Source organism: Oncorhynchus gorbuscha, linkage group LG05, assembly GCF_021184085.1.
Source record: "Oncorhynchus gorbuscha isolate QuinsamMale2020 ecotype Even-year linkage group LG05, OgorEven_v1.0, whole genome shotgun sequence".
Taxonomy (NCBI): Eukaryota; Metazoa; Chordata; class Actinopteri; order Salmoniformes; family Salmonidae; genus Oncorhynchus; species Oncorhynchus gorbuscha.
This window is the reverse complement of record NC_060177.1, coordinates 79,126,468-79,153,165: the sequence shown is the minus strand read 5'-3', so window position 1 is coordinate 79,153,165 and position 26,698 is coordinate 79,126,468. Positions and strand designations below refer to the sequence as shown.

General features: G+C 42.8%; 1 protein-coding gene across 1 annotated transcript in view; it reads left to right on the top strand.

Annotated features, from left to right (window-relative positions):
- The window catches only part of LOC124034941 (keratin-associated protein 5-1-like), a 48,757-nt gene extending 23,314 nt beyond the window's left edge, over positions 1–25,443 (top strand). Inside the window, exons 5-6 of the mRNA XM_046348334.1 lie at positions 21,493–21,715; positions 25,325–25,443. Coding sequence (XP_046204290.1) covers positions 21,493–21,715; positions 25,325–25,443 — 342 coding nt within the window. The remainder of the gene's footprint in view (positions 1–21,492; positions 21,716–25,324) is intronic.
- Positions 25,444–26,698: the final 1,255 nt, after the last annotated feature.

Genomic DNA, 26,698 nt, shown 5'->3' with positions numbered 1-26,698 from the left:
ACTTCAAATCAGTGTAGATGAAGGGGAGGAGAACGGTTTAAGAAGATTTTTAAGCCTTGAGACAATTGAGACGTGGATTGTGTATGTGTGCCATTCAGAGGATGAATGGGCAAGACAAAATATTTAAGTGCCTTTTAATGGATTATGGTAGTAGGTGCCAGACGCACCAGTTTGAGTGTGTCAAGAACAGCAAATGTCGTGATCGTTGGAATGAATGGACCAAGGCGCAGCGTACTTAGAGTTCCACATGTTTAATAAATATGCAACTCACCAAAAACAATACAGAAGAAACATGAAATGTGATGTTCTGGGCTGCTCACAGGCAGCTACACAAAAACAAGATCCCACAAACAACAGGTGGGAAAAGGCTGCCTAAATATGACAATGATAGACAGCTGCCTCTTATTGGGAACCATACCAGGCCAACATAGAAATGAAAAACTAGAATGCCCACCCTAATCACACCCTGACCTAACCAAATAGAGAAATAAAATTATCTCTAAGGTCAGTGCATGAGAGCACCAAAGGTGCGGACTCTGGCCTCAAAACCTGAGACTCCGGACCATAGATCATCCCTGGAGGAACCGGGCCGTGGTTCGTAGCCGGAGGAACCGGACCGTGGATCTTAGCCGGAAGCTCTGGACCGTGGATCGTCACCAGAGGAACCAGACCGTGGATCGTCGCCGGAGGCTCCATACTGTGCATCGTCACCGGGGACTCTTGACCGTGGATTCACTGGAGGTTTGGAGCATAGAGCTGGCACAACGTGTCCTGGACAAGTGACCACCTTCGCACGGCAGCGTGGGGAGCTGGCACAGGACGCACTGGGCTGTGAAGGCGCATTGGGGACACTGTGCGTAGAGCCGGCGCAGGATGTACTGGACCCTGGAGGCGTACTGGAGACCAGGAACGCTGAGCTGGCTCAACACGTCCCGGACAGATACCCACTTTAGCATGACAAGTGCGGGGATCTGGCACAAAACGCACCGGTCTGTGAAGGCGCACTGGAGACACGGTGCGTAGATCCAGAAAACTTGTTCTTGTTGCTCCCTCGCTGCTTCTGTCTGCTCCCATGGAAGGCAATCCTTTCCGGCCAGGATTTCTCTGCTCCTCCTGGACACGCTGCTTGGTCATGGGGTGGTGGGATCTTCTGTCACGATCGTTGGAAGAATAAATGGACCAAGGCGCAGCGTGCGTAGAGTTCCACATGTTTAACTATTGAAACTCAACAAAACAATACAGAAACAAACTAAACGTGAAGAAATGGAGTGCTCACAGGCACTACACAAAAACAAGATCCCACAAACAACAGGTGGGAAAAGGCTGCCTAAATATGATCCCCAATCAGAGACAACGATAGACAGCTGCCTCTGATTGGGAACCATACCAGGCCAACATAGAAACAAAAAACTAGAATGCCCACCCTAATCACACATCGACCTAACCAAATAGAGAAATAAAAGGATTTCTAAGGTCAGGTCGTGACAGCAAAGCTTCTGGGTTTTTCACGCTCCACCACCCAAAGGACATCAATCCAACAACACAACTGTTGGAAGCATTGGAGTCACCATGGCCCAGCATCCCTGTGGAATGCATTCGACACATTGTAGAGTCCCGACAATTTGAGGATGTTCTGAGGGCAAAAGCAGGTGCAACTCAATATTAGGAAGGTGTGCCTGATGTTTTGTACACTCAGAGTACATGTCATTAACAATACACATACATGTCACTAACAATGCACATACCAGCAGGAACTTCACAAGCTGAGAGCTGGTATCCACCAGCCTGTCAAGTCTGGCACCCAAGGTCTTCCATCAGCTCTGAGGTGCAGTCCTTACTGACCTCTCTATCTATGGATTTCCCCTAAAGGATTCCCCCTAAAGTCATAATGCTGTGACAATTCTGCTAAGTGCTAGTCACCCAATGGCAGCCGCTCATGACAAACGTGACAAAAGTGCTGACCCTGTTGGTTCGACAAACAGCTGCAGTGCTTGCACCTTGGTTTGTAGGCTACCTCTCTATCCCCCTGTAGGCTACTTTCACTCTGTGCACGACCCGCACCTTCACAGAGTTAGCTGTGCTTTGTATGTTGTTGTCTTTGTCAAACACACCCACACACACACAAAGACCCACACACACAAACACACACACACAACAATTTGGTGTTGTCCTGGCTGGTTTAGTATGACAATTAATCTTATGTCACTACCATTTTCCCACTCTGTCCTGAATACAGAGCATTAAAATGGCGTGTGGTTCAAACAGAGATGGATAGACTTACCAATTTTATCTCTGCTATTTCTCCTCTCTGTCTAACCCACATATATCGCTTCCTCGTGATTTATATTTGGACCTATTCCCTGCTCTCTCTCTCTCAATCCCCCTCTCACTCCTTTTTTCTTGTGCACAGCATACATATGTCTTATATACTCTGAAATAAGTTCAAATATGAAAAAGTCCAACAGAGTAACACATTACTAAAACATGTATTTTTTGTATGTATCAAAGTGTACCTGACAATGTTGTTATGTATCAAGGATTTGAGAGCAGAAATACCTCTGTTCAAACAAACACAACATGCACAAATACACTAATCAGCCTCACCAGTATAACGCATGCTGCCTGGGCCTCTGCAGAGAAGAGAGAACTGTTTAGCTAAATGGGCCTCGGGCACAGCTACAGCTAGGGACCACAGACCATCAACACTGACACCGGCTGTCTTGGCAGCCACGGCCATCCACCAATTAAGAGTGTTTACCACTACCTGCCTTGTGATGTCATCCCCATTCCGCTTGCCAAATTAATAACTGTCTCAGAACCCAGAATATGTGTGCGTGCGCATGTGCGTGTATATGTACATGCATGTGTCTGTATATATGTGTGTTTGTGTGTGTGTGTATGTTTAAGTATATGAAATTCAACATGTCAGAGGAAAGCCTGCATTCCAGGCATTCCTAATGAGTCCTGAACCGGAGTAAAGGATAATAAAGAGTATGTAGAAAGGTCAGACTCATAAACGGCTCTGATGGGTTTCATTTATTCATTTATCCTCTCTCTTCTTTCTTTCTCGGCAGTCACTTATCAAAGCTTAAAAAACAATCAGGTTGTTGGAAGAATATAGGGAGGCTTGTGGTATCTGGTGTCTATAACGTCTGAAAGGAGGCAGACAGGGAGGCAGGCTGAGATAAACACAAAACAAAGGGGTATTGTCATAGACTTCTGGTCAGTATTTCTCATCTAAATACATATTTTATGATAACATTTGAGTTATGCTGTCTTTGTATCAGTTTCCGTGAGATAAGCAAGCTCTAAAAGCATTATGTAATCTAATAGTGCCACAGAGGAGTCAATCAAAAATATTTGTGAACTAGTGAACTAGTTAATTGGAAAAGTTTTGTGAAAGACAACTGTGACTTGGCAGGCTGAACCCTAAAGGTTATCCTAAGGTCAAAGGTTGAATTGATAGAAATCTTTCAGGTGGAAATGAGGATGGGGACTGTCTTACTTACAGTAAGACATTATTCTAGTCATAGTTGTTTAGGTTACATCTAGAATTATGGTGGAATAAGGATTTGCATATTATTAGGCATGGAAAGAGAGAGACAGAGAAAAATTATGAATGAGAAGAGAGACAGAGAGAGATGGACAGAGAGAGGGCATATGGTTCAATTATAGTGATAAAATATGTGACAGGAGTAGAAACAGAATGTCTTCAGTGGAGATGGAAACAACGTTTGTGAAGATGAGTGGACTCTATTGGTGGAACTCCAACCTTGTGTCTGACCTCAATGCTAACTGCCTGCTGTCTGATAAAGACAACATACACAGAGTCATTGTCTGAAGAGAAAACACTTTGTAAATTTCAGCATGTGCGGAGTGCATGTCCTTGACTTATAGACAATGACAATGAAACAAATTATTGGTTTGAGGAAGACTCTTTATTGTATCACTGCAATGTATTACCAAGAATCCTGAAACATAGGCTGCGTTAAGATAGGCATCCCTGATCTTATTGGTCAAGAGACCAATTAGAAGGAGGGAGGGGGGGGGGGGTGAATTTGTATGCCTGTGTAAACGCAGCCAAAAGGGAATATGCTGGTTAGAGTAGCGCATTTGTTTTTTTTAACAATGCTTTAACATAAGGCACCAAAGTTGAGTGTTTGTTGTGCACCCCAGTTACTAAAACAATGTAACTTGTTAGCCATGTTGCCAATGTGTATAAAGCTGCCCATTTAAAAGTACTTGCTCTAGCAATGTGAAATATATTATTAGAATAACGATTGAAGTGTTGGTAGAATATATAAGTGAAAAATCCCTTGATACCGGTGTTTGGAGGATATATTGGCACAGGTGTTGTTAGGCCTGAGACGGTCGTGGGCAGGGAAACCGTGCCGATATATACTCCAAACACAGAGGGCATTATCACATTTATACAACGAGTTACCAACATATTCAAATTATGATTGACATATTTTACTTATTTTCTGTATCTATGGACGCAACCCAGTCGTTCGTTCCATATGTTCCATTGCCATGCTGGCTGGCAATGTCCTTATCCCTTGCTTGCTAGCTAGACAACTAAGGCTAACTTACAATTACAACTACAGCTAACTTACAGCCAGAATAACAGTAAAATAGCAGCATTTGCATTTGTTTTCTAGGGACATTTATTTGGATACATCCATAAAAATGAGCTACTGAGGAACAATTTCGCCTGGTATAGAAAATGTGCTCACTCGTCAGGACACTGTTCTTCAGTGGAGCTAGCCAACTATACAGCTAACTCAATCACTTCAAACTGAAGCTGGAAAGACTGCAAACTAGGTGTTTCATTTTTACCTTTTTTCAATTTACATTTCTTTATATTAATAACAAAAAATGATTCCAGTTGATTTATGATTTAGACTGCCTGAGAAACGTTGCTTACTATGTAATAGCTGGACATCTAATTTGAATGTTGAAATAATGTTTCAAAGGTCGGAGAGACAGATATCAAGGTTTACACAAATCTCCGTTATTGAAAACTAAATGCTATTCTAAAAGAAATGTGAGATAATGTCTAGATACTTTTCATAGTTGAGATCAAGTTTATAAGGTGCCTGGCTGGGCTGATGAGACAGTGAATTGCGCAGTCATATGGAACAGAGTAAATAGCCATTTTAACGTCATAGATTTAGCCGGTGGTAACTTGTCGTTCATTTTATCTGTTCGGTTGCCAGAGGCGCGACCCAGTCATTCAGTCTTTTTGTTCTGTATCCATTGTTCATTCTAAATGTTCCGTTGCCATATTGGCTGGCAATGTTCTTATCCCTTACTTGCTAGCTAGCCAACTACGGCTAATTTACAGTCACGTCAAAAAGTGCAGCCAGAATAACAATAAATAATGAGCTAATGAGGCATGATTTCGCCTGGCAGTGATGCAACCGGTCAGGATGCTGTCGATGGTGCAACTGTAGAACTTTTTGAGGGTCTGGGGACTCATGCCAAATCTTTTCAGTCTCCTGAGCGGGAAAAGGCATTGTCGGGGCCTCTTTATGATTTTCTTGCTGGCCATTGTTATCAATGATGTTGCTCTTGCTGCGGGCGATTCCCTGATCCACCTCTACGCAGACGACACCATTATATATAATATATGCCATTTAGCGGACGCTTTTATCCAAAGCGACTTACAGTCATGTGTGCATACATTCTACGTATATACTTTCGGCCCGTCATTGGACACTGTGCTATCTAACCTCCAAACGAGCTTCAATGCCATACAGCACTCCTTCCGTGGCCTCCAACTGCTCTTAAACGCGAGTAAAACCAAATGCATGCTTTTCAACCGATCGCTGCCTGCACCCGCATGCCCGACTAGCATCACCACCCTGGATGGTTCCGACCTTGAATATGTGGACATCTATAAGTACCTAGGTGTCTGGCTAGACTGGAAAACTCTCCTTCCAGACTCACATCAAACATCTCCAATCGAAAATCAAAACAAGAGTCGGCTTTCTATTCCGCAACAAAGCCTCCTTCACTCACCCTGCCAAGCTTACCCTAGTAAAACTGGCTTCCAACACTCTACTCAGCAAACTGGATGCAGTCTATAACAGTGCCATCCGTTTTGTCACTAAAGCACCTTATACCACCCACCACTGCGACTTGTATGCTCTAGTCGGCTGGCCCTCACTACATATTCGTCGCCAGATCCACTGGCTCCAGGTCATCTACAAGTCCATGCTAGGTAAAGCTCCGCCTTATCTCAGTTCACTGGTCACGATGGCAACACCCATCCGTAGCACGCGCTCCAGCAGGTGTATCTCACTGATCATCCCTAAAGCCAACACCTCATTTGGCCGCCTTTCGTTCCAGTACTCTGCTGCCTGTGACTGGAACGAATTGCAAAAATCGCTGAAGTTGGAGACCTTTATCTCCCTCACCAACTTCAAACATCAGCTATCCGAGCAGCTAACCGATCGCTGCAGCTGTACATAGTCTATAGGAAAATAGCCCACCCATTTTCACCTACCTCATTCCCATACTGTTTTTATACTGTTTTTATTTATTTACTATTCTGCTCTTTTGCACACCAATATCTCTACCTGTACATGACCATCTGATCATTTATCACTCCAGTGTTAATCTGCAAAATTGTATTATTCGCCTACCTCCTCATGCCTTTTGCACACATTGTATATAGACTGCCCATTTTTTCTACTGTGTTATTGACTTGTTAATTGTTTATTCCATGTGTAACTCTGTGTTGTCTGTTCACACTGCTATGCTTTATCTTGGCCAGGTCGCAGTTGCAAATGAGAACTTGTTCTCAACTAGCCTACCTGGTTAAATAAAGGTGAAATAAATAAAAAATAAAAGTTGGTGAACACCAAGGAACATGAAACTCTCGACCCGCTCCACTACAGCCCTGCTGATGTGAATGGTGGTGTGTTCGGCCCTCTTTTTCCTGTAGTCCACCATCATCTCCTTTGTCTTGTTCACCTTGAGGGAGAGGTTGCTGTCCTGGCACCACTCTGCCAGGTCTCTGACCTCCTCACTATAGGCTGTCTCGTTGTTGTCGGTTATCAGGCCTTCCACGTTGTGTCTTCAGCAAACTTTTCATTTTTTTTATTTATTTAACCAGGTAGGCTAGTTGAGAACAAGTTCTCATTTTCAACTACAACCTGGGCAAGATAAAGCATAGCAATTCGACACATAGAACAACACAGAGTTACACATGGAATAAACAAAACGTAGTCAGTAATACAGTAGAACAAAGAAAACAAAAACTCCTTAAGGGAGTTAAGGCAATAAATAGGCCATGGTGGCGAAGTAATGACAATATAGCAAGTAAACACTGGAATGGTAGATGTGCAGAAGATGAATATGCAAGTAGAGATACTGCGGTGCAAAGGAGCAAGTTAAATAATTAAATACAGTATGGGGATGAGGTAGGTAGGTAGATAGATGGGTTGTTTACAGATGAGTAATGTACAAGTGCAGTGATCTGTGAGCTGCTCTGACAGCTGGAGCTTAAAGCTAGTGAGGGAGATATGAGTCTCCAGCTTCAGAGATTTTTGCAGTTCGTTCCAGTCATTGGCAGCAAAGAACTGGAAGTAAAGACGACCAAAGGAGGTGGGAGGCTATCTTATAGATGACATCACCGAAGTCGAGGATCAGTAGGATGGTAATTTTTATGAGGGTATGTTTTGCAGCATGAGTGAAGGATGCTTTGTTGCGATATAAGAAGGCAATTCTAAATAAAATGTTGGATTGGAGATGCTTAATGTGAGTCTGGAAGGAGAGTCTGGAAGAGTCTGGAAGGAAACTTAATGATGGTATTGGAGTAGTGCTTGGCCACGCAGTCTTGGGTGAACGGAGGGGACTAAGCAGGGACTAAGTGTTGAGGATCAGCATGGCAGATGTGTTGTTGTCTACCCTTACTACCTGGTGGCGGCCCGTCAGTGTGGAAAAGTGCAGTGTGGAGTGCGATTGAGATTGCGTCATCTGCGGATCTTTTGGTGTGGTTTGCGAATTGGAGTGCGTCTAGGGTTTCCTATCGTCATTTTTAAAAGATAAACACATTTCAGCCAACACTGTAGTGGTTTAACTTCACTCTCAATTTTCCTGTCCTGTCAAGGCTATCACTTAAAATGTTGTAGTTTTGTTAATTCCAGTGCATTTATATTATTGTCCAATTCCTGAGGGGAACTCTAGATCAGGGGTGGACAATTCCAGTCTTCACGGGTCTGATTGGTGTCACAGTTTTGCCCCAACCCCAAATAACACACCTGACTCCAATAATCACCGAATCATGATCTTCAGTTTAGAATGCAATTTGATTAATCAGCTGATAATTCCAAGTTTGAAGGCCTACAGTTTAGGCCTCCATTTCTGTATGGACCTCGCTTTGTGCACGGTGGCATTGTCTTTCTGAAACAGGAAAGGGCCTTCCCCAAACTGTTACCACAAAGTTGGAAGCACAGAATCATCTAAAATGTAATTGAATGCTGTAGCTTTAAGATTCCCTTCACTGGAACTAAGGGGCCTAGCCCTACCCATGAAAAACAGCCCCAGACAATTATTCCTCCTCCACTGAACTTCACACTTGGCACTATGCACTGGAGCAGGTAGCGTTCTCCTGGCATCCTTCAAACACAGATTAATCCATCGGACTACCAGGTGGTGAAGCGTGATTCATCAATGATTCAACGTGTTTCCACTGCTCCAGAGTTCAATGGCGGTGAGTGTAAAGATGTCTACTGTAGCAAGGGAATATGAATCCACGAGGGCAAAACATATATTTTGGAATGCCACATGGCACTGCAAATAAGATTTTTACCATATCTAGCTGGTTGGCTGTTGTTGTGTAGGCCTACAACTTCCTGTATTACGATTGGCAATGGCAACAATAGCAAAAACATGAGCTAAACTACAAAACTACTTCATGTCGATTCAACTTGATCTTTTTTGGATACCATAAGAAGCAGCATCCATACAGATTTGACTTTTTCACAGACACAATCACGTCATTCACAATTAGAAATGTTTGCGAGTACCGCCCCCGCCTCCAACTGATGTGCAGATTACTGTTTGATTTGAGCAGGGTGCTTTTCCCTCCGTGGCTTCGGCACATGATGGGTAATAGCGCGGTTCAACCTGGGGCTGCATAACCAAATCTCCTGCATTTTCTTTCATTGGGTTAAAAGAGAATTCCAGTCATGTGTAATGAGGGAACAAATAAACAACATCTCCAGATGTATATCTGACTAACACATGCAAGTTGTTGAAGGTGAAATTAAAATGACTTAAAACGTAACAGAGCACAGCACTGGGTTGTCTTATTGCTGGTTTATCTGTTGTGTTCCAGATATGTTGGGATTCGTCGGTCTTTTCTGATGAGTTGGTCTGCCTTTGTGTAATAAGGGACTGGATAATGCCATGCCTTTCTCTACAAAATTAGTTAATATATTATTCTTGGAATGGTGAGAGGATCTACATTATACGTCTAGTTCCCGCTCGGCATTCTTTATTTATTAGTAGGAAAAAGAATGAAAGTGTGGCGAGAACTGCAAAGGGCCATGGATTCCAAAGTGTCACTCGTTGCTATTTACCTCCAAGAATGATATGTGGGGGAACCTACGCAGTCCCAACATTTATTTTTCCATCTGTTTTTATCTTTCTAATTAAAACAGTGACTACAGGCAACTTGTGCAAGGACGGCTTCCACCCCAAAATTTCCCATTTCGCTCTCCAAAAATAAGAACACAACCAACTCAATTAAAGAAAACCGATCTCTGAGTGTTATACGTTGTCATCCTTACATTCAATTGGCAATGATCTCTTCTTTCTTTCCAAGAATACAAACCAAAATGGACGAGTAAATTAAAGAAAGCCCCATCGTGAAAGCAAAGTGTTGGTTGGGTACAATCGATGTCTTGTCCTTACATTAACATGTGCATGTAATTGTTGAACATAGCAGTGTATTCATTCATTAGTGGGTATGCTCACATATGCTCTCTCTAATTCTCTCTTTCTTTCTCTCTCGGAGGACCTGAGCCCTAGGACCGTGCCCCAGGACTACCTGACATGATGGCTCCTTGCTGTCCCCAGTCCACCTGACTGTGCTGCTGCTCCAGTTTCAACTGTTCTGCCTTACTATTATTCGACCATGCTGGTCATTTATGAACATTTGAACATCTTGGTCATGTTCTGTTATAATCTCTACCCGGCACTGCCAGAAGAGGACTGGCCACCCCACATAGCCTGGTTCCTCTCTAGGTTTCTTCCTAGGTTTTGGCCTTTCTAGGGAGTTTTTCCTAGCCACCGTGCTTTTACACCTGCATTGTTTGCTGTTTGGGGTTTTAGGCTGGGCTTCTGTACAGCACTTTGAGATATCAGCTGATGTACGAAGGGCTATATAAATAAATTTGATTTGATTTGGGTACATACCTCTCTGGACCTACTTCTAATTTTCTCGAAAGGCTTTACTCTTTCAACTGAAGTGATCTATGCTTGTGGCAACCCCTCTAAATCTGCTCCAGTAAAATGGAAACATGCTGTTTCTTCTCCCGCTACTTCCCTATACATCCCTCCCTCTCTTTGTGCAAGGACCTGACGCCGGAGATGAGAAGCAGGTACGGGGAGTCAAACATTTGTTCAGGAACACGACAGGAACAGCGTCAGCACACGGGTAACACAGACATAAGACAAACAATCCCGAAGTGGTGAACAGAGCTAGGAAACAGACAGATATAGGGATATATAATGACCCAAGCAATTGAGTCCATGTGAGTCCAATGAGGGCTCATGTGCGTGACGGGGGATGGCAGGTACTGAAGGTGGCTTGAGTGCGTAATGTTGGGGAGTCTGGCGCCAGAGGGAGGAAGAGCAGGAGCAGGTGTGACAGTACACCCCCTCTAAGGGCGCCACCCGGCGTCCCACCTGGGCGAGCCGGTCGAGGCAAGCCGGCTGGGGGTAAACTCCCGACGAACCGGCAGGGGCATGGGAGCCTGACGATCCGGCTGAGGCATGAACACACACACACACACATACTCACTCTCTCTTTTCTGTAATTGTTTTTCTAATTTCAGACACCACAATTCAATTGGAAAAATGTGGGCTGCTGTAAGGCTTGGTTGAGGGGGAATAAAAACTGAGCGAGAGAAATGCAGTGCTGTCTCAGAGGGATGTTATCTTGGATCGGACATCTGTCTGCATATTCTGATCTCTCTGAGTTCCAATGGCATTCCGTTAGATGATTCTGATCTCTCTGAGTTCTGATGGTGTTCCCTCAGATGATTCTGGTCTCTCTGAGTTCTGATGGCGTTCCCTCAGATAATTCTGATCTCTCTGAGTTCTGATGGGGTTCCCTCAGATGATTCTGGTCTCTCTGAGTTCTGATGGTGTTCCCTCAGATGATTCTGATCTCTCTGAGTTCTGATGGTGTTCCCTCAGATGATTCTGGTCTCTCTGAGTTCTGATGGCGTTCCCTCAGATAATTCTGATCTCTCTGAGTTCTGATGGGGTTCCCTCAGATGATTCTGATCTCTCTGAGTTCTGATGGCGTTCCCTCAGATGATTCTGATCTCTCTGAGTTCTGATGGCGTTCCCTCAGATGATTCTGATCTCTCTAAGTGCCGATGGTGTTTCCTCATCTCGTGTCTAGCCAATTCATTGAAAGTGCTAGCTTCATGACACTCAGATAATTTGGATCTCTCTAAGTTCCGATGGCGTTCTCTCAGATGATTCTGATCTTGTGGAGGCTAGAGAAATGACACGCAGGAGAGAATCCTAAAGGTGATAAAGTCACCCCACCATTTAATAAAGAGTACACCTGTTTCCTGTGTACACAGAGGAATACACTGTTACTGTAGGATAAGCTTCCCTTCTCTCAAATTCTAGCCTTAACCAATAGGCCAGAAAATGCCAAACTCACATTAGACCAGTATCCGCAGAAGGCAGGCAACCATGATGTTTGAGTTTAAAGCAGGTTGGTGAGGTCCAGCCAATCACTTACAGTTTTTTTTACAATCACTTTGGCACCAATTGATGTCATTTTTCAAAATTCTAGACACAAAATTCACAAGCGATGACCAAAGATAATTTGTTCACTGAACCAAAATCACCTGTTAAAAATGATACATCAAAGTACTACCATTTAAAAATGCAATTCACGCATTTCCTCTTAAGATAACTGTCTATTAATTTCATTACAATGATCTAACTATCAATTGATACAACTGCTCAAAATGAGCAGGTGTATGTATGCAGGCCCTTGTAATTGCTTTTACAATACTGCCAACTCGTTACTGATGATTGATTTCACATTGTGGTACGAGTATATAGTGAACTGAGTGGTATCCACACATAGCGATAACATGGAGACGGTAGGTGATCCAGGTCACAATAGAGGACAAGCAGTGGGAGGACGAAGACTAGGAAGATGTGGTGGTCACCCCTTCTGAGAGGTGGTCGTGGGCCTCGTTTGAGAGGTGTGGGGGAACGAGGTAGAGGACAAGGCCACGGACCAAGACAACGGCAGCAACAGCAAAGAGTGTCCAATAAAATCCGAGCAGTAGTTGTAGACCATGTCGTAAATCATGGCATGACAATGACTGAGGCAGCTACAATGATTCAACCTCAGTTCAACTGTGGGCTCAATCATTAGACCATTCCGCAATGAGAACCGGTTAGTCTTCAGCATGAAATGATATTCGTCTTACAGAAATTCAGCAGCACATCTTGGACAATGACGACATGTTCAACAATGTGGAAGCCATAAGTTTGTCGCATGCTGAAAAGGCACCAGGTGTCTCTAAACAGACGTTGTCAAATTTGATCCCGCTACAGGGATTAGCGCACTAAGAGGTTCATTAAAATGTAAACAAGAAATGCACTCTCTCGGGATTGCGCATGAAATAGCACTATGACACGTCAGTGTCCGCTCATTCTGACTGGTCTTACTCCCTCATTTATAAGAATACAAGCCTGGGACAATTTCTAAAGACTATTGAAATCTAGTGGAATGCATCAGAACTGCAAATTGAGTCCTAAGTCAATGGATACTGTAATGGAATTGAATAGAAAACTACTCAGTTTGTAAGAGACAGACATTCCGTAAATACTAGGAATAGATTGTCGACCACCTATGCGTTATCCAGACAGAAAAGAGAAATAGGCAAAATAACATTTCGATTTAGAGCAATACAGAAATGGAATAAATTAACTGAGCAAACTAGAAACCTTTCAATATATACATTTAAACATTATTTTAAAACAATTTAAATATAGTATATAGAAATGTTGTGGGACTATAGTAGATGAAGAATCAATATTTTTTTAGATTGGGTATTTATTGGGTCATTATGCTAGTATATTATGTTGTATTATGTTTGTATTAGTGTGTTATATGTGAAACTGCGTTTGTATTATAAATTGTATTTTAATGTTTAAAGGACTCTTGGAAGATTAGTCCAAATGGGGACTAAAAGAGATCCAAATAAAATAAAATAATCAACACAATACTACAGCCAAAATGGGAGCCAACTAGAAAAACTACAAATTCTAGCTCATTTTTCAAAAGACAAGCCTGAAACTCTTTCTAAAGACTGTTGACAACTAGTGGAAGCCCTAGGAACTGTAATCTGGGAGGTAGTCCTTTGATTTTCCCATAAACAAGGATTTGGATGGGCAGACACATCTGGATGGATTCTCCTCGGGTTTTCACCTGCCATATCAGTTCTTTTATACTCACAAACATTATGTTAACACTTTTATCAACTTCGGAGTGTTTTCTATCCATTACTACCAATTATATGCATATCCTATCTTCTGGGCCTGAGTCACAGGCTGTTTACTTTGGGCACGTCAGTCATCCTAAATACTGAACACTGCAACCGGCCCTCAAGAAGTTTAAGATGATTCACTGTGTTTTGGGGTGGAGTTGTCCTAATAAGAGGATTCACTTTGGTTTGGGGTGGAGTTGTCCTTTACGATGATTCACAGAATTCGTGGTGCTATTGAGCAAAGTATAATGTGCTCAAAAAGGTAGGTTGGATCATAAAAACACAATTTTTATTCAAGTTTGTTTGCTGTAACACTCAAACACAATAACCCAGATACAATACTTTACAAAACAAAGCACATATCCATTATATTGATTCAGTAGTAAGTGATGATTTTGTCTTACAACAGTGCAGCAAGGAAACAGTACGATGTGGCCAAGAAAATCTGTCCAGTAGAAGACGGACAACTCTCTTCCCTCTGGTGAAGGATTTGTTGTCTGGTCTAATCGCAGACGCAGATCCATCTTGGCCCAGGCGATATGCTCAGCGTCACAACCTCAAACTGAAATGTTACTTCAGCTCTCTGCCAGCGCTTGTCGAGGGCCTCTCCTACCTGTCCAATACCACACACGCACACACACGCACCCCCACACAGGTCATTGTTGTATAAGGCCTCTCCAATATTACCTGTTCACTACCATCTCTCAGGAAGTTCCTTGAAATTGTCTGGCCTAGCTCCAATATCGCACACAAAAACACAACACAACGCAACCCCACACACATACAGACACACATCTTTCCACCCATCAAGTAAGCAATTTCAACCAACCTGACATCTTGTATAGCCTCTCGCTCCATTCTCTCTTCCCTTGTTCTCTCTCGCCATCCACCACCCTCCTTTTATCTTCTCCTCCTCACCTGTCAGGATGCAGAGAAGTAAATTTCTTTTTGAGAAGAGGAACTATTTGCAGCTATTTCATACAGTAATGTCCTGCCAAAGACTCAGGATAGAATGTATAAATACACAGGTTCCCATTGGTGTGTGACCACAGTGGTGCGAAAATGGTTATCGCTCAGGCTATGAGGCCGTTGCCTAATACTGTCTCTGTTTGTCACCTTCACTGACAGGTACAAAGACTGAATGGGTCCACTTCAAGTTAGCATATGTCCCTCCCTATCTGGGACACATGACGGTTTAATCTTTAACTCACATCCCTATATACTACAGTCACCCTCTCTGTTCCAATCTGATCAGCATATTGCAGCATATGGCTGGTTTATGACCACTGGCCAATAACAGCCTGTTTAGGACTGAGGACCCACAATCTGCCCTGCAGCAGACCACAACTGATAATGTATATGATGATGCAGATCACAGCAAATACTCTACATCTGTCAAACTCGACTCTGGACCTCGAAGCCAGTTCAACTGCTTTTTAAATTGTTCCCCTCGAAGCAGGGATTAATGCATAACTGAGAGCATCCTGTTGGGCTGTATCACCGCCTGGTACGCCAATTGCAACTCCCACCACCACAGGGCTCTCCAGAGGGTGGTGCGGTCTGCCCAAAATATTACCAGGCTCACACTGCCTGCCCTACAGGACACCTACAGCACCTGATGTCACAGGAAGGCCAAAAAGATCATCAAGGACATCAACCACCCGAGCCACGGCCTGTTGACCCCACTCTCATCCAGAAGGCGAGGTCAGTACAGGTGCATCAAAGACAGAGAGACTGAAAAACAGCTTCTATCTCCAGGCCATCAGACTGTTAAATAGCTATCACTAACCAGCTTCAACCTGTTTATGCAACCCGGCACCTTGGAGGCTGTTGCCCTATATATACACTGCTCAAAAAAATTAAAGGAACACTTAAACAACACAATGTAACTCCAAGTCAATCACACTTCTGTGAAATCAAACGGTCCACTTAGGAAGCAACACTGATCGACAATAAATGTCACATGCTGTTGTGCAAATGGAATAGACAACAGGTGGAAATTATAGGCAATTAGCAAGACACCCCCAATAAAGGAGTGGTTCTGCAGGTGGTGACCACAGACCACTTCTCAGTTCCTATGCTTCCTGGCTGATGTTTTGGTCACTTTTGAATGCTGGTGGTGCTTTCACTCTAGTGATAGCATGAGACGGAGTCTATAATCCACACAAGTGGCTCAGGTAGTGCAGCTCATTCAGGATGACACATCAATGCGAGCTGTGGCAAGAAGGTTTGCAGTGTCTGTCAGCGTAGTGTCCAGAGCATGGATGCGCTACCAGGAGACAGGCCAGTACATCAGGAGACGTGGAGGAGGCCGTAGGAGGGCAACAACCCAAAAGCAGGACCGCATCCTCCACCTTTGTGCAAGGAGGAGCAGGAGGAGCACTGCCAGAGCCCTGCAAAATGACCTCCAGCAGGCCACAAATGTGCATGTGTCTGTTCAAATTGTCAGAAACAGACTCCATGAGGGTGGTATGAGGGCCCGACGTTCACAGGTGGGGGTTCTGCTTACCGCCCAACACCGTGCAGGACATTTGGCATTTGCCAGAGAACACCAAGATTGGCAAATTTGCCACTGGCGCCCTGTGCTCTTCACAGATGAAAGCAGGTTCAAACTGAGCACATGTGGCAGACGTGACAGAGTTTGGAGACGCCGTGGAGAACGTTCTGCTTCCTGCAACATCTTCCAGCATGACCGGTTTTGCGGTGGGTCAGTCATGGTGTGGTGTGGCATTTCTTTGGGGGGCCGCAAAGCCCTTTATGTGCTCGCCAGAGGTAGCCTGACTGCCATTAGGTACCGAGATGAGATCCTCAGACCCCTTGTGAGACCATATGCTGGTGCGGTTGGCCCTGGGTTCCTCCTAATGCAAGACAATGCTAGACCTCATGTGGCTGGAGTGTGTCAGCAGTTCCTGCAAGAGGAAGGCATTGATGCTATGGACTGGCCCGCCCGTTCCCCAGACCTGAATCCAATTGAGCACATCTGGGACATCATGTCTCGCTACATCCACCAACGCCACGTTGCACCACAGACTGTCCAGGAGTTGGCGGATGCTTTAGTCCAGGTCTGGGAGGAGATCCCTCAGGAGACCATCCGCCACCTCATTAGGAGCATGCCCAGGCATTGTAGGGAGGTCATACAGGCACGTAGAGGCCACACACACCACTGAGCCTCATTTTGACTTGTTTTAAGGACATTACATCAAAGTTGGATCAGCCTGTAGTGTGGTTTTCCACTTTAATTTTGACTGTGAATCCAAATCCAGACCTCCATGGGTTTATACATTTAATTTCCATTGATCATTTTTGTGTGATTTTGTTGTCAGCACGTTCAACTATGTAAAGAAAAAAGGATTTAATAAGAATATTTCATTCATTCAGATCTAGGATGTGTTATTAGTGTTAGTGTTCCCTTTATTTTTTTGAGCAGTGTATATTCGTTGAAGTTTACATACACTTAGGTTGGAGTCAATAAAACTAATTTTCAACCACTCCACTCATTTCTTGTCAACAAACTATAGTTTTGTCCAGTCGGTTAGGACATCTACTTTGTGCATGACACAAGTAATTTTTCCAACAATTGTTTACAGACAGATTAGTTCACTCATAATTCACTGTATCACAATTTCAGTGGGTCAGAAGTTTACATACACTAAGTTTACTGTGCCTTTAAACAGCTTGGAAAATTCCAGAAACGGATGTCATGGATTTAGAAGCTTCTGATAGGCTAATTGACATAATTTGAGTCAATTGGAGGTGTACCTGTGGATGTATTTCAAGGCCTACCTTCAAACTCAGTGCTTCTTTTCTTGACATCATGGGAAAATCTAAAGAAATCAGCCAAGACCTCAGAAAAATAATTGTAGACCTCAAGTCTGGTTCATCCTTGGGAGAAATTTTGAAACGCCTGAAGGTACCACATTCATCTGTACAAATAATCGTACGCAAGTATAAACACCATGGGACCATGCAGCTGTCACACCACTCAGGAAGGAGACGCGTTCTGTCGCCTAGAGATGAACGTACTTTGGTGCAAAAACTGCAAATCAATCCCAGAACAACAGCAAAGGACCTTGTTTTTTTGGGTATCTGTACTTTACAATTGATATTTTTGACAACTTTTACTTCAGTACATTACGAACAAAAATACTATACTTTTTACTCCATACTTTTTCCCTGACACGCAAAAGGTATTTCTTACTTGGATTACTTCTGACTTCAACTGCATGTGTGTGTGTATATATATATATGACTCTGAATCACTGGCCACTTTAATAATGGAATACTAGTCACTTTAAATTATATTAACATACTGTTTTACCCATCTCATATTCTATTCTACAGTATTTTAGTCCATGCCACTGACATTGCTCAATCTAATTTTTATATATATCTTAATTCCATTCCTTAACTTTTAGATTTGTGTGAATTGGTAGATACTACTGCACTGTTGCAGCTAGGAACACAAGCATTTTGTTACACCTGCAATAACAGCTGTTATGTGTGACAAATAAAATGTGATTTGATTTAGACCTGGACACCAGGTGTATGCAATTAATGATCAGGTAACAGAACCAGCAGGCTGAAGATGCAGATCACAGCTGAAACTACATATGATGTTCATAGGCATCAAAGCATGCATCATGAAACGCATACACATATTGCATGAATTGAATCCCATTCCGCTTTAATAAGGACTGCAGAGCTACAAACCTGGAGCAACCTCAATTAACCAAATACACACGCATAAGAATACACATATATATATATATATACACACTGTTTTTCCAAGCTTTTATTACACAAATGAGACCTGCAAGGGATGGTTGTTAGTAGAAAACCATTATAGGTCGCCCATAAGTCACGGCTGTTTGAAATTGCAGCTTTACGGTGAGAACATCATGTCCTTACTTCCTTAAGGGAGATGTCTCGTCCTTTCATCCTATTTCGTGTGTGGTTATTGACTTTGATTTCCATGGTTACAAGGTCTTGGTTCTTTGAGTTGTTTTGACAGTGTTTGAGACTGACATTATCTATAGTGTTTGGAAAACCTTAGCGTTGACTGTTTCCCTCCCACACATCATTGTGTTGGATCTGTGACTGTTTACTTTTATCTGTAAAAGAAAAACAATCTCCGAACACTCCAGTTAGGGTGACATCATCGAGTCATACTTGTGTAGGATGTGATGTTTACTTGATATGTTTTGTTCTGGTGTGTGTGTGATTCTGTGCATGTGTCTGTGTATGCATTCGTGTCAGTAGAGTACCTTTCCTGGTTTCTCACACTCGCTGCCACACTAATGACTATGGAACAGAAGTGGACATTGTTTCTTGGCAGAGGTGCAGAATGTTCTAGAAAGGGCTGATGTCCCATCTGTTCTGGTGTTTATAATTAGTGGTGAACACTGAGGGGGGGAAATGTATCCAATTTGACAAAACAGCAGTAGCAAACTGCATAGACTGGCCGGGCGCAGTGATTAGAAACCCTGCACAACAGAATGAATCATCCACAGTGTCTCCAGTAACAGACGTTCACTCAATGAAAGGAAAGCAGAAATGGAGAATGACACTGCAGAATTATCTGAGTGTCTTTTACCCAAAGAGTCATAGATACATACAAACACACACACATCCTTACCTCACCTCAGGAGTAAGAGAGAGTGGCAGAGGTGGAGGACGCGTTCAGGGGTAACGATATTTAGGTAACGCGTAAATTAAACAGCCTGTCTCAGACAGTGGCGATGCTGCTGCCCTCTAGCTTCACTACATTACCTTATTCAACTCCCTGATCACCTTCTGGTCCCCTCAAGTATAGTTAAACACGTACACACACACACACACACACACACACACAAACAAGTCATGCTTGCAGGGCACACACCTCTCCATCATCAATCAGCAAATCCTATAATCAGTGGCAGAGATTTTGGTATTGCTAGGCAGTTGATGAATGTTGGAGCCACGGAATGGGAAACTAATGGTGGCCTGTGTATTGTTCTAGCAGCGATATTACATGGAGGTACACATGGCAGAGTGTTGATTTCACCATTTGTGAAGCTTGACTTTATGAGTTTGTGATGGAGGTATGTCATCAAAAAGGTGGGGTTGCATAGATGGCAGCAATTGTTCTGTGTGTTGCAGTGGTTGAGCTGACATTGCATCCAATGAATTCAGCAGTGAATTCCCAAACTACAATTCTCACTGAGACATTCACAAAAGTCAGAATGTTTGGATGTAGAGTGCATAGGTCCTTTAACAGTAACCATGCAGATTTCACCAGTCATCCAACAGGCATCCCCCCACAGCCAAGATGAATGTTCCATCTCACAGGTTAGACCTGGTGTGGGGTTTGTCCATCACCACTTCATTACATAGGTATCGCTCACTGTCGGCCTACACACACACACACACACACACACACACACACACACACACACACACACACACACACACACACACACACATTGGTCACTGTCAGACAGTTCTAGGGGCTGTTCAGACAGTCACCCTGTGAATGACTCTAAGCCGAACCTGAGATGGACTGTAAGTACATGTTACAGCTCACCACATCCCTGCCCTCACTTCCTTCTTCTCTGCCTTGACTTAGATTTAGCTCTCATTGTGTGTTAGTGTACATGTTATGGGTCTTCTTTTCCCACCCCTTGGTACAAAGATTTTGTGATGAATGTGGTTGTTTTTAACACCTTTGACTGTTTCTCCAGTCTCTCCTGTACCTATGTAACTTCACCACCACCCCCACCACAGGACTGATGACAGAGTATAACTAATATCCCTGTGTCAGTGCAGAGGTAATGCATGGGTCCGTGCAGCTGTGAAAATAGGTTAATAATATCATATTGTGTGTGTGTGTGTGTGTGTGTGTGTGTGTGTGTGTGTGTCAAATCAAATCAAATCAAATTTTATTTGTCACATACACATGGTTAGCAGATGTTAATGCGAGTGTAGCGAAATGCTTGTGCTTCTAGTTCCGACAATGCAGTGATAACCAACAAGTAATCTAACTAACAATTCCAAAACTACTGTCTTATACACAGTGTAAGGGGATAAGGAACATGTACATAAGGATATATGAATGAGTGATGGTACAGAGCAGCATACAGTAGATGGTATCGAGTACAGTATATACATATGAGATGAGTGTGTAGACAAAGTAAACAAAGTGGCATAGTTAAAGTGGCTAGTGATACATGTGTTACATAAGGATGCAGTCGATGATGTAGAGTACAGTATATACATATGCATATGAGATGAATAATGTAGGGTAAGTAACATTATATAAGGTAGCATTGTTTAAAGTGGCTAGTGATATATTTACATCATTTCCCATCAATTCCCATTATTAAAATGGCTGGAGTTGGGTCAGTGTCAATGACAGTGTGTTGGCAGCAGCCACTCAGTGTTAGTGGTGGCTGTTTAACAGTCTGATGGCCTTGAGATAGAAGCTGTTTTTCAGTCTCTCGGTCCCAGCTTTGATGCACCTGTACTGACCTCGCCTTCTGGATGATAGCGGGGTGAACAGGCAGTGGTTCGGGTGGTTGATGTCCTTGATGATCTTTATGGCCTTCCTGTAACAACGGGTGATGTAGGTGTCCTGGAGGGCAGGTAGTTTGCCCCCGGTGATGTGTTGTGCAGTCCTCACTACCCTCTGGAGAGCCTTACGGTTGAGGGCGGAGCAGTTGCCGTACCAGGCGGTGATACAGCCCGCCAGGATGCTCTCGTGTGTGTGTGTGTGTGTGTGTGTGTGTGTGTGTGTGTGTGTGTGTGTGTGTGTGTGTGTGTGTGTGTGTGTGTGTGTGTGTGTGTGTGTGTGTGTGTGTGTGTGTGTGTGTGTGTGTGTGTGTGTGTGTGTGTGTGTGTGTGTGTGTGTGTGTGTGTGTGTGTGTGTGTGTGTGTGTGTGTGTGTGTGTGTGTGTGTGTGTGTGTGTGTGTGTGTGTGTGTGTGTGCTAGCATGCATGGGGTGTTCAGCCACGTGTTGGTCGGACAATATTTGTTAGTCTGGAATGCGGGCTTATAACCATACATTTTACCTTCATAATAATGAATGGACTGGTAAATAATTCAAAGGGAATTCTACATGCAGAACGACAAGTTATTGTGTTTCTGTGGATCCATTCGTCTTCAAAGGGGTAATGGTTAAATGGGATTCTGACAGTATAATGTGAGTCAATGGCATTTCCTAAATGTGACTGTCTTGTAGCTTCACACACACACACACACACACACACACACACACACACACACACACACACACACACACACACACACACACACACACACACACACACACACACACACAAGGCTCTCTGTGGGTATGGTAGCAGTCAATGTCATTTTCTGCAGACTTCACAATAAAGGCCCATAAGCCTGAATGAATTCAGAGGCTCAATTCCTCACCGGAATGTGCCAATTTATCTAAGCAAGCTACATGTAATCTGCTCAGTATGACGTGACTTCATTATGAATAATGTGATTTAAAGAGCTTCTCTCAATAATAATGCATAAAGTGGTAATGCGCATTAGGTTTTAAAGCTATCAGCGGGGTAGTGCTCATGTGTTGGTCATACATATTCATGAGTCTAGGGAAGAAAAAGGAAGAAGGCCTGTAGTCAGTGCATTAGTCTTCATGGCAGTCTGATGCACTTGGCTTTGATTATCAGGTTAGTCATCTCCCATGACAGATTAAAGAGATCAGAATCAGGCTAATATGGTAAAAGGTTTGACAAAATGCCATTCTCTATAATCACAGCGAAACCACAGCAGTCTGACAGACACAACTCAGGTGCACTTGCAAAATCTGCTTAATAACTGTCTGTGTCCATTACCATTACGGTTGAATGAATGTGACGGCCACACTGCGAACTGCACATTAAAAGCTGCTGCCTAACAAATATCCTTATCCTTTATCCTTTATCCTTTACCACGTTAACGATCACTTTACACTATACACATGGTGATACACATAATATATAAAAATGACACGACACACAGCTTTTGTTTCTTATATTGTTTCTTATATCCCATCCGTAACTTTATTATAGAAATGCACATTCTTGACATTTAAAAAAAACAAATTATCTGTTGAGTCGACGGATCATAGTTTACGTTGTAACAGTCACTGGTATCATCAAATGTTATAATTTAACTAATATCCTTATCTACAAACAGTCAAAGCTCTAGGCACTGTGTTCTGTTTGAGTCCATATCTCTGCAGTTTCTCGCCCCATGTCTACAGCATGGAAGTCAGCTGTGTTCTGGTAAAGGAGGTTCAACCGGAAATCAGTTGTTAAATTCTGGTTCCGGAGGGGCGCTGGAAAGTGCCACCCCTCTGTTCACTGAGGGAGAACACTTTGTCCTTCATGTGTTGAAAAAGCACCATTCATAGGGGCGGTGGGTAGCCTAGTGGTTAGAGCGTTGGACTAGCAACCAGAAGGTTGCAAGATTGAATCTCCAAGCTGACAAAGTAAAAATCTGTTGTTCTGCCCCTGAACATGACAGCCTGTTCCTAGGCTGTCATAGAAAATACAAATGTGTTCTTAACTGACTTGCCTAGTTAAATAAAGGTTAAAAAATGCATTGATACTGTTAATGATAAAATAACATGATGTTTTTAAAATCTGATCAGTACCCTGAAACTTTATCTCATGTGTATTCAAAAATGAATATTTTGCAAAACTTCCCTTCTTCCTCAGAATGGAACTGACCACTTCCCATATATTCTCATACAAAACTCCCTCTTGTCAGTTTTTATATATATATGAGTTGATTTTGTTTGGTTGAAGTTTTGTTCTGTACTTTTTGACTTTAGTTCTTTTTTAAGTTGAAGATTTAGGTCAGTTTGTATTTCTTGCAAATTGGAGGGGGAAAACTAATATTGGCACACTATCTCAGTGTCATTAATTGACAATAACCCATTCATTTGGATTTTTTTAAAGTTCAACCCATACTTTAGCAGGTAAGTTGACTGAGAACACATTCTCATTTACAGGGGAGAGGAGATAAGCCAATTGTAAGCTGGGGATGATTAGGTGACCATGATGGTATGAGAGTCAGATTGTGAATTTAGTAGGTACACCAGGGTTTACACCTCTACAATAAGTGGTATGTGATATTTTACTGACCACAGAGTCAGGACACCCATTTCATAACATTCCCCTATCAGATTTTTTGGGGGAGACCAGAGGAAAGGGTGCCTCCTACTGGCACTCCATCACCACATCCAGCAGCATCCAGTCTCCTATCCAGTCCCTAACCAGGACTAACCCAGCTTAGCATTAGAAGCAAGCCAGCAGTTGGATGCAGGGTGGTATGCTGCTGGCCTATGTAGTTGATTCATGTATACCATTGATCAAAACCCTGGTTGTGGAAATTCAGTGTGCCTTTTTCCCAGAATTTTATGGTTTTCATCACCTTACCATCAATTTCCTTGAATAGCTAAATCAGATCCGTCACTGCATCTTACTAGGCTAGACCAAAGACCTGCACTGTAACTCTCAGGGAACAGGATTGGAGAGCATTGCTTTACAACTTTGTTGTTCTGATGTCGATAGATCCTATTGTCTTGAGAATTAACAAGCATCAACCAGAGAATCAAAACTTATTTGATTTTTGCTTCAAATGTCAACCTTGCAGCTAGTAGTTTATTATTGTCAATGCTTTATATTGAGAATGAACATCACTGAGTTATTCCTTATTCAAAATGACAGCTTATGTTGTAGTAGAAGTTGTTGTTATTTCCCTTGACAGACCAGACCATATTGTTCTTCTCTGATGTGGATTTGGCAGACAACACTATGGATTCTGGGAGGAGATGATGGGGTGAGAATGAGCTATATCAACCCCCCCTCCATCCCGCTGACAGAAATACGTTAACTGAGTCAGTCTCTCCTTGAAGTTCCTCCCTCAGCACCATCTATCTCACACACTTTATTGAGTAATTGAACGGAGACGGTATATGACAAATGGATTCAGCAGACAGACAGACAGACATACAGAAAGACAGGTAGGGGCAGCAGGTTGGTTTACATCCCTTACCAAACACACCATGTTTACTCTAGAAAATCGCAATATAAATCTGAGCCAACAAAAATCCACGGATCGATAGTCTGGTTGGTTACCTTCAAGTGTCAGTCAACAAACACATGAATAATATTGTGATGACGACAGAAAGGCTTCTCCTCAGACACTCTGTCCAAGGCTAACAGAAATAGATTTGTTTTCAGACTGTCCTGATTATCTTTACCTAGAGGCAACAGAGTTTTGACTGCTCTTTGAGAACGTTTCATTTTATGAGGATGCTAGAGGTCTGAGTTTTCTGTATTCACATACAAGACTCTCTAGAATTCATCCATAAGGTTAGAGAAGTCTGCCAAACAGGGTGGTGGAGGGATGCTAAGGAAGAAATGGGTCAGTCAAGTACTGTGTGTGTGTGCGTGTGTGAGGTGAGACATGGGCCAGTGAGGAGAGCTTAGACCCCAGACAAAAGCAACATCTGCCAGACATGTCGAGCCTCATCCTCTCTGGGTGACTATGTGTCTGTCAGCACGGCCCCTCATCTGTCCAGAGATGCGGAGAGGGCGAGGGATTGACCAGAGGCAGCAGGGGGACCCTGTTCACCCATCTATCGTCCATTTGAAAAGCCCGTCCCAAACTGGCCTTTGACCTCTGACTTGGAATGTGTGTGCTTGAAGGGGAATGAGAGACCAGGAGAACAAACATAGTATACAGATGCGTACACACACACACACACACACACACACACACACACACACACACACACACACACACACACACACACACACACACACACACACACACACACACACACACACACACACACACACACACACACACACACTCCTGATCCATCCATATTGATGACTTCAGGAATGACCAAAACACATTGGAGAAGTTAAAGGCTGATTTGAACATAATAGTCAAAATCCTCTATGCCAGTGAATATGTACAGTCCTCAAGTCAGGAACAGATTATGGGAAGTGCATAGTAATACATAGAGCCATGACTACATCAAGTAACTCATGCAAGCAGTAAAATTAGATTTAAAAAAACAGATACAAATACACCTTATGAAACAGCGGTGACTCTGAAGAGACAAGCACAGACACACTCACGACAACATACGCACTATACACAGATGTACACATGGATTTTGTGTTGTAGATATGTGGTAGTAAAGTATAGGCCTGAGGGCACACACATAATGTGTTGGGAAATCTTTTCTGGTCTCCAGGAAGAGTAGCTTGGGAAAATACAAATATACACTGTCAGAAGCGCCATGTAATTGATGTGTAGCGTGAATCGAGCTGACCTCGCAGAGCTCACCCAATCTTTATATGTGACCGACCGCTCGATTTGGTCTTACGTAGCAATTAAATTGTGTTTTTTTACATTGGATAACAGTAGAGACTCAGAGCTAGAAAATGGTATATCATTACACTACAGTTGAGGAAGAATGGGAAAGTAATTATGCTTTAAAAGTTAATAAACTTGCAACCCACTTTTGAGAACATTTCCCTTGAATAGTTTGGTACACATACTGGAGGGCTCTTCTTTGTTTGGTTTGAGATTGACTTTATTTATTCTTGCTCACAGATAACTCGAGAAATTCTGAATTTACATTACTAATAATTGCAAATCTCTCATTTAAAATACATAACACATAATATGTGACATAAATATAATATTGAACAATTGAAAACATTACAGGACATTTTTCATGATGGCAATTTAAATATTAAAATATGATTTTTAAACATGTTATTTTTGGGAGAACCATTTAAGAACTAGTGTTATTATACAGTCTGATAGCAGTGGGTAGAGTGACGTTTCACAGGCGGTTTATACGGGCAGTTATGCAGGACAGTTTCTGGCTGTTCTCAGGAGCCTGGTGGTGCAG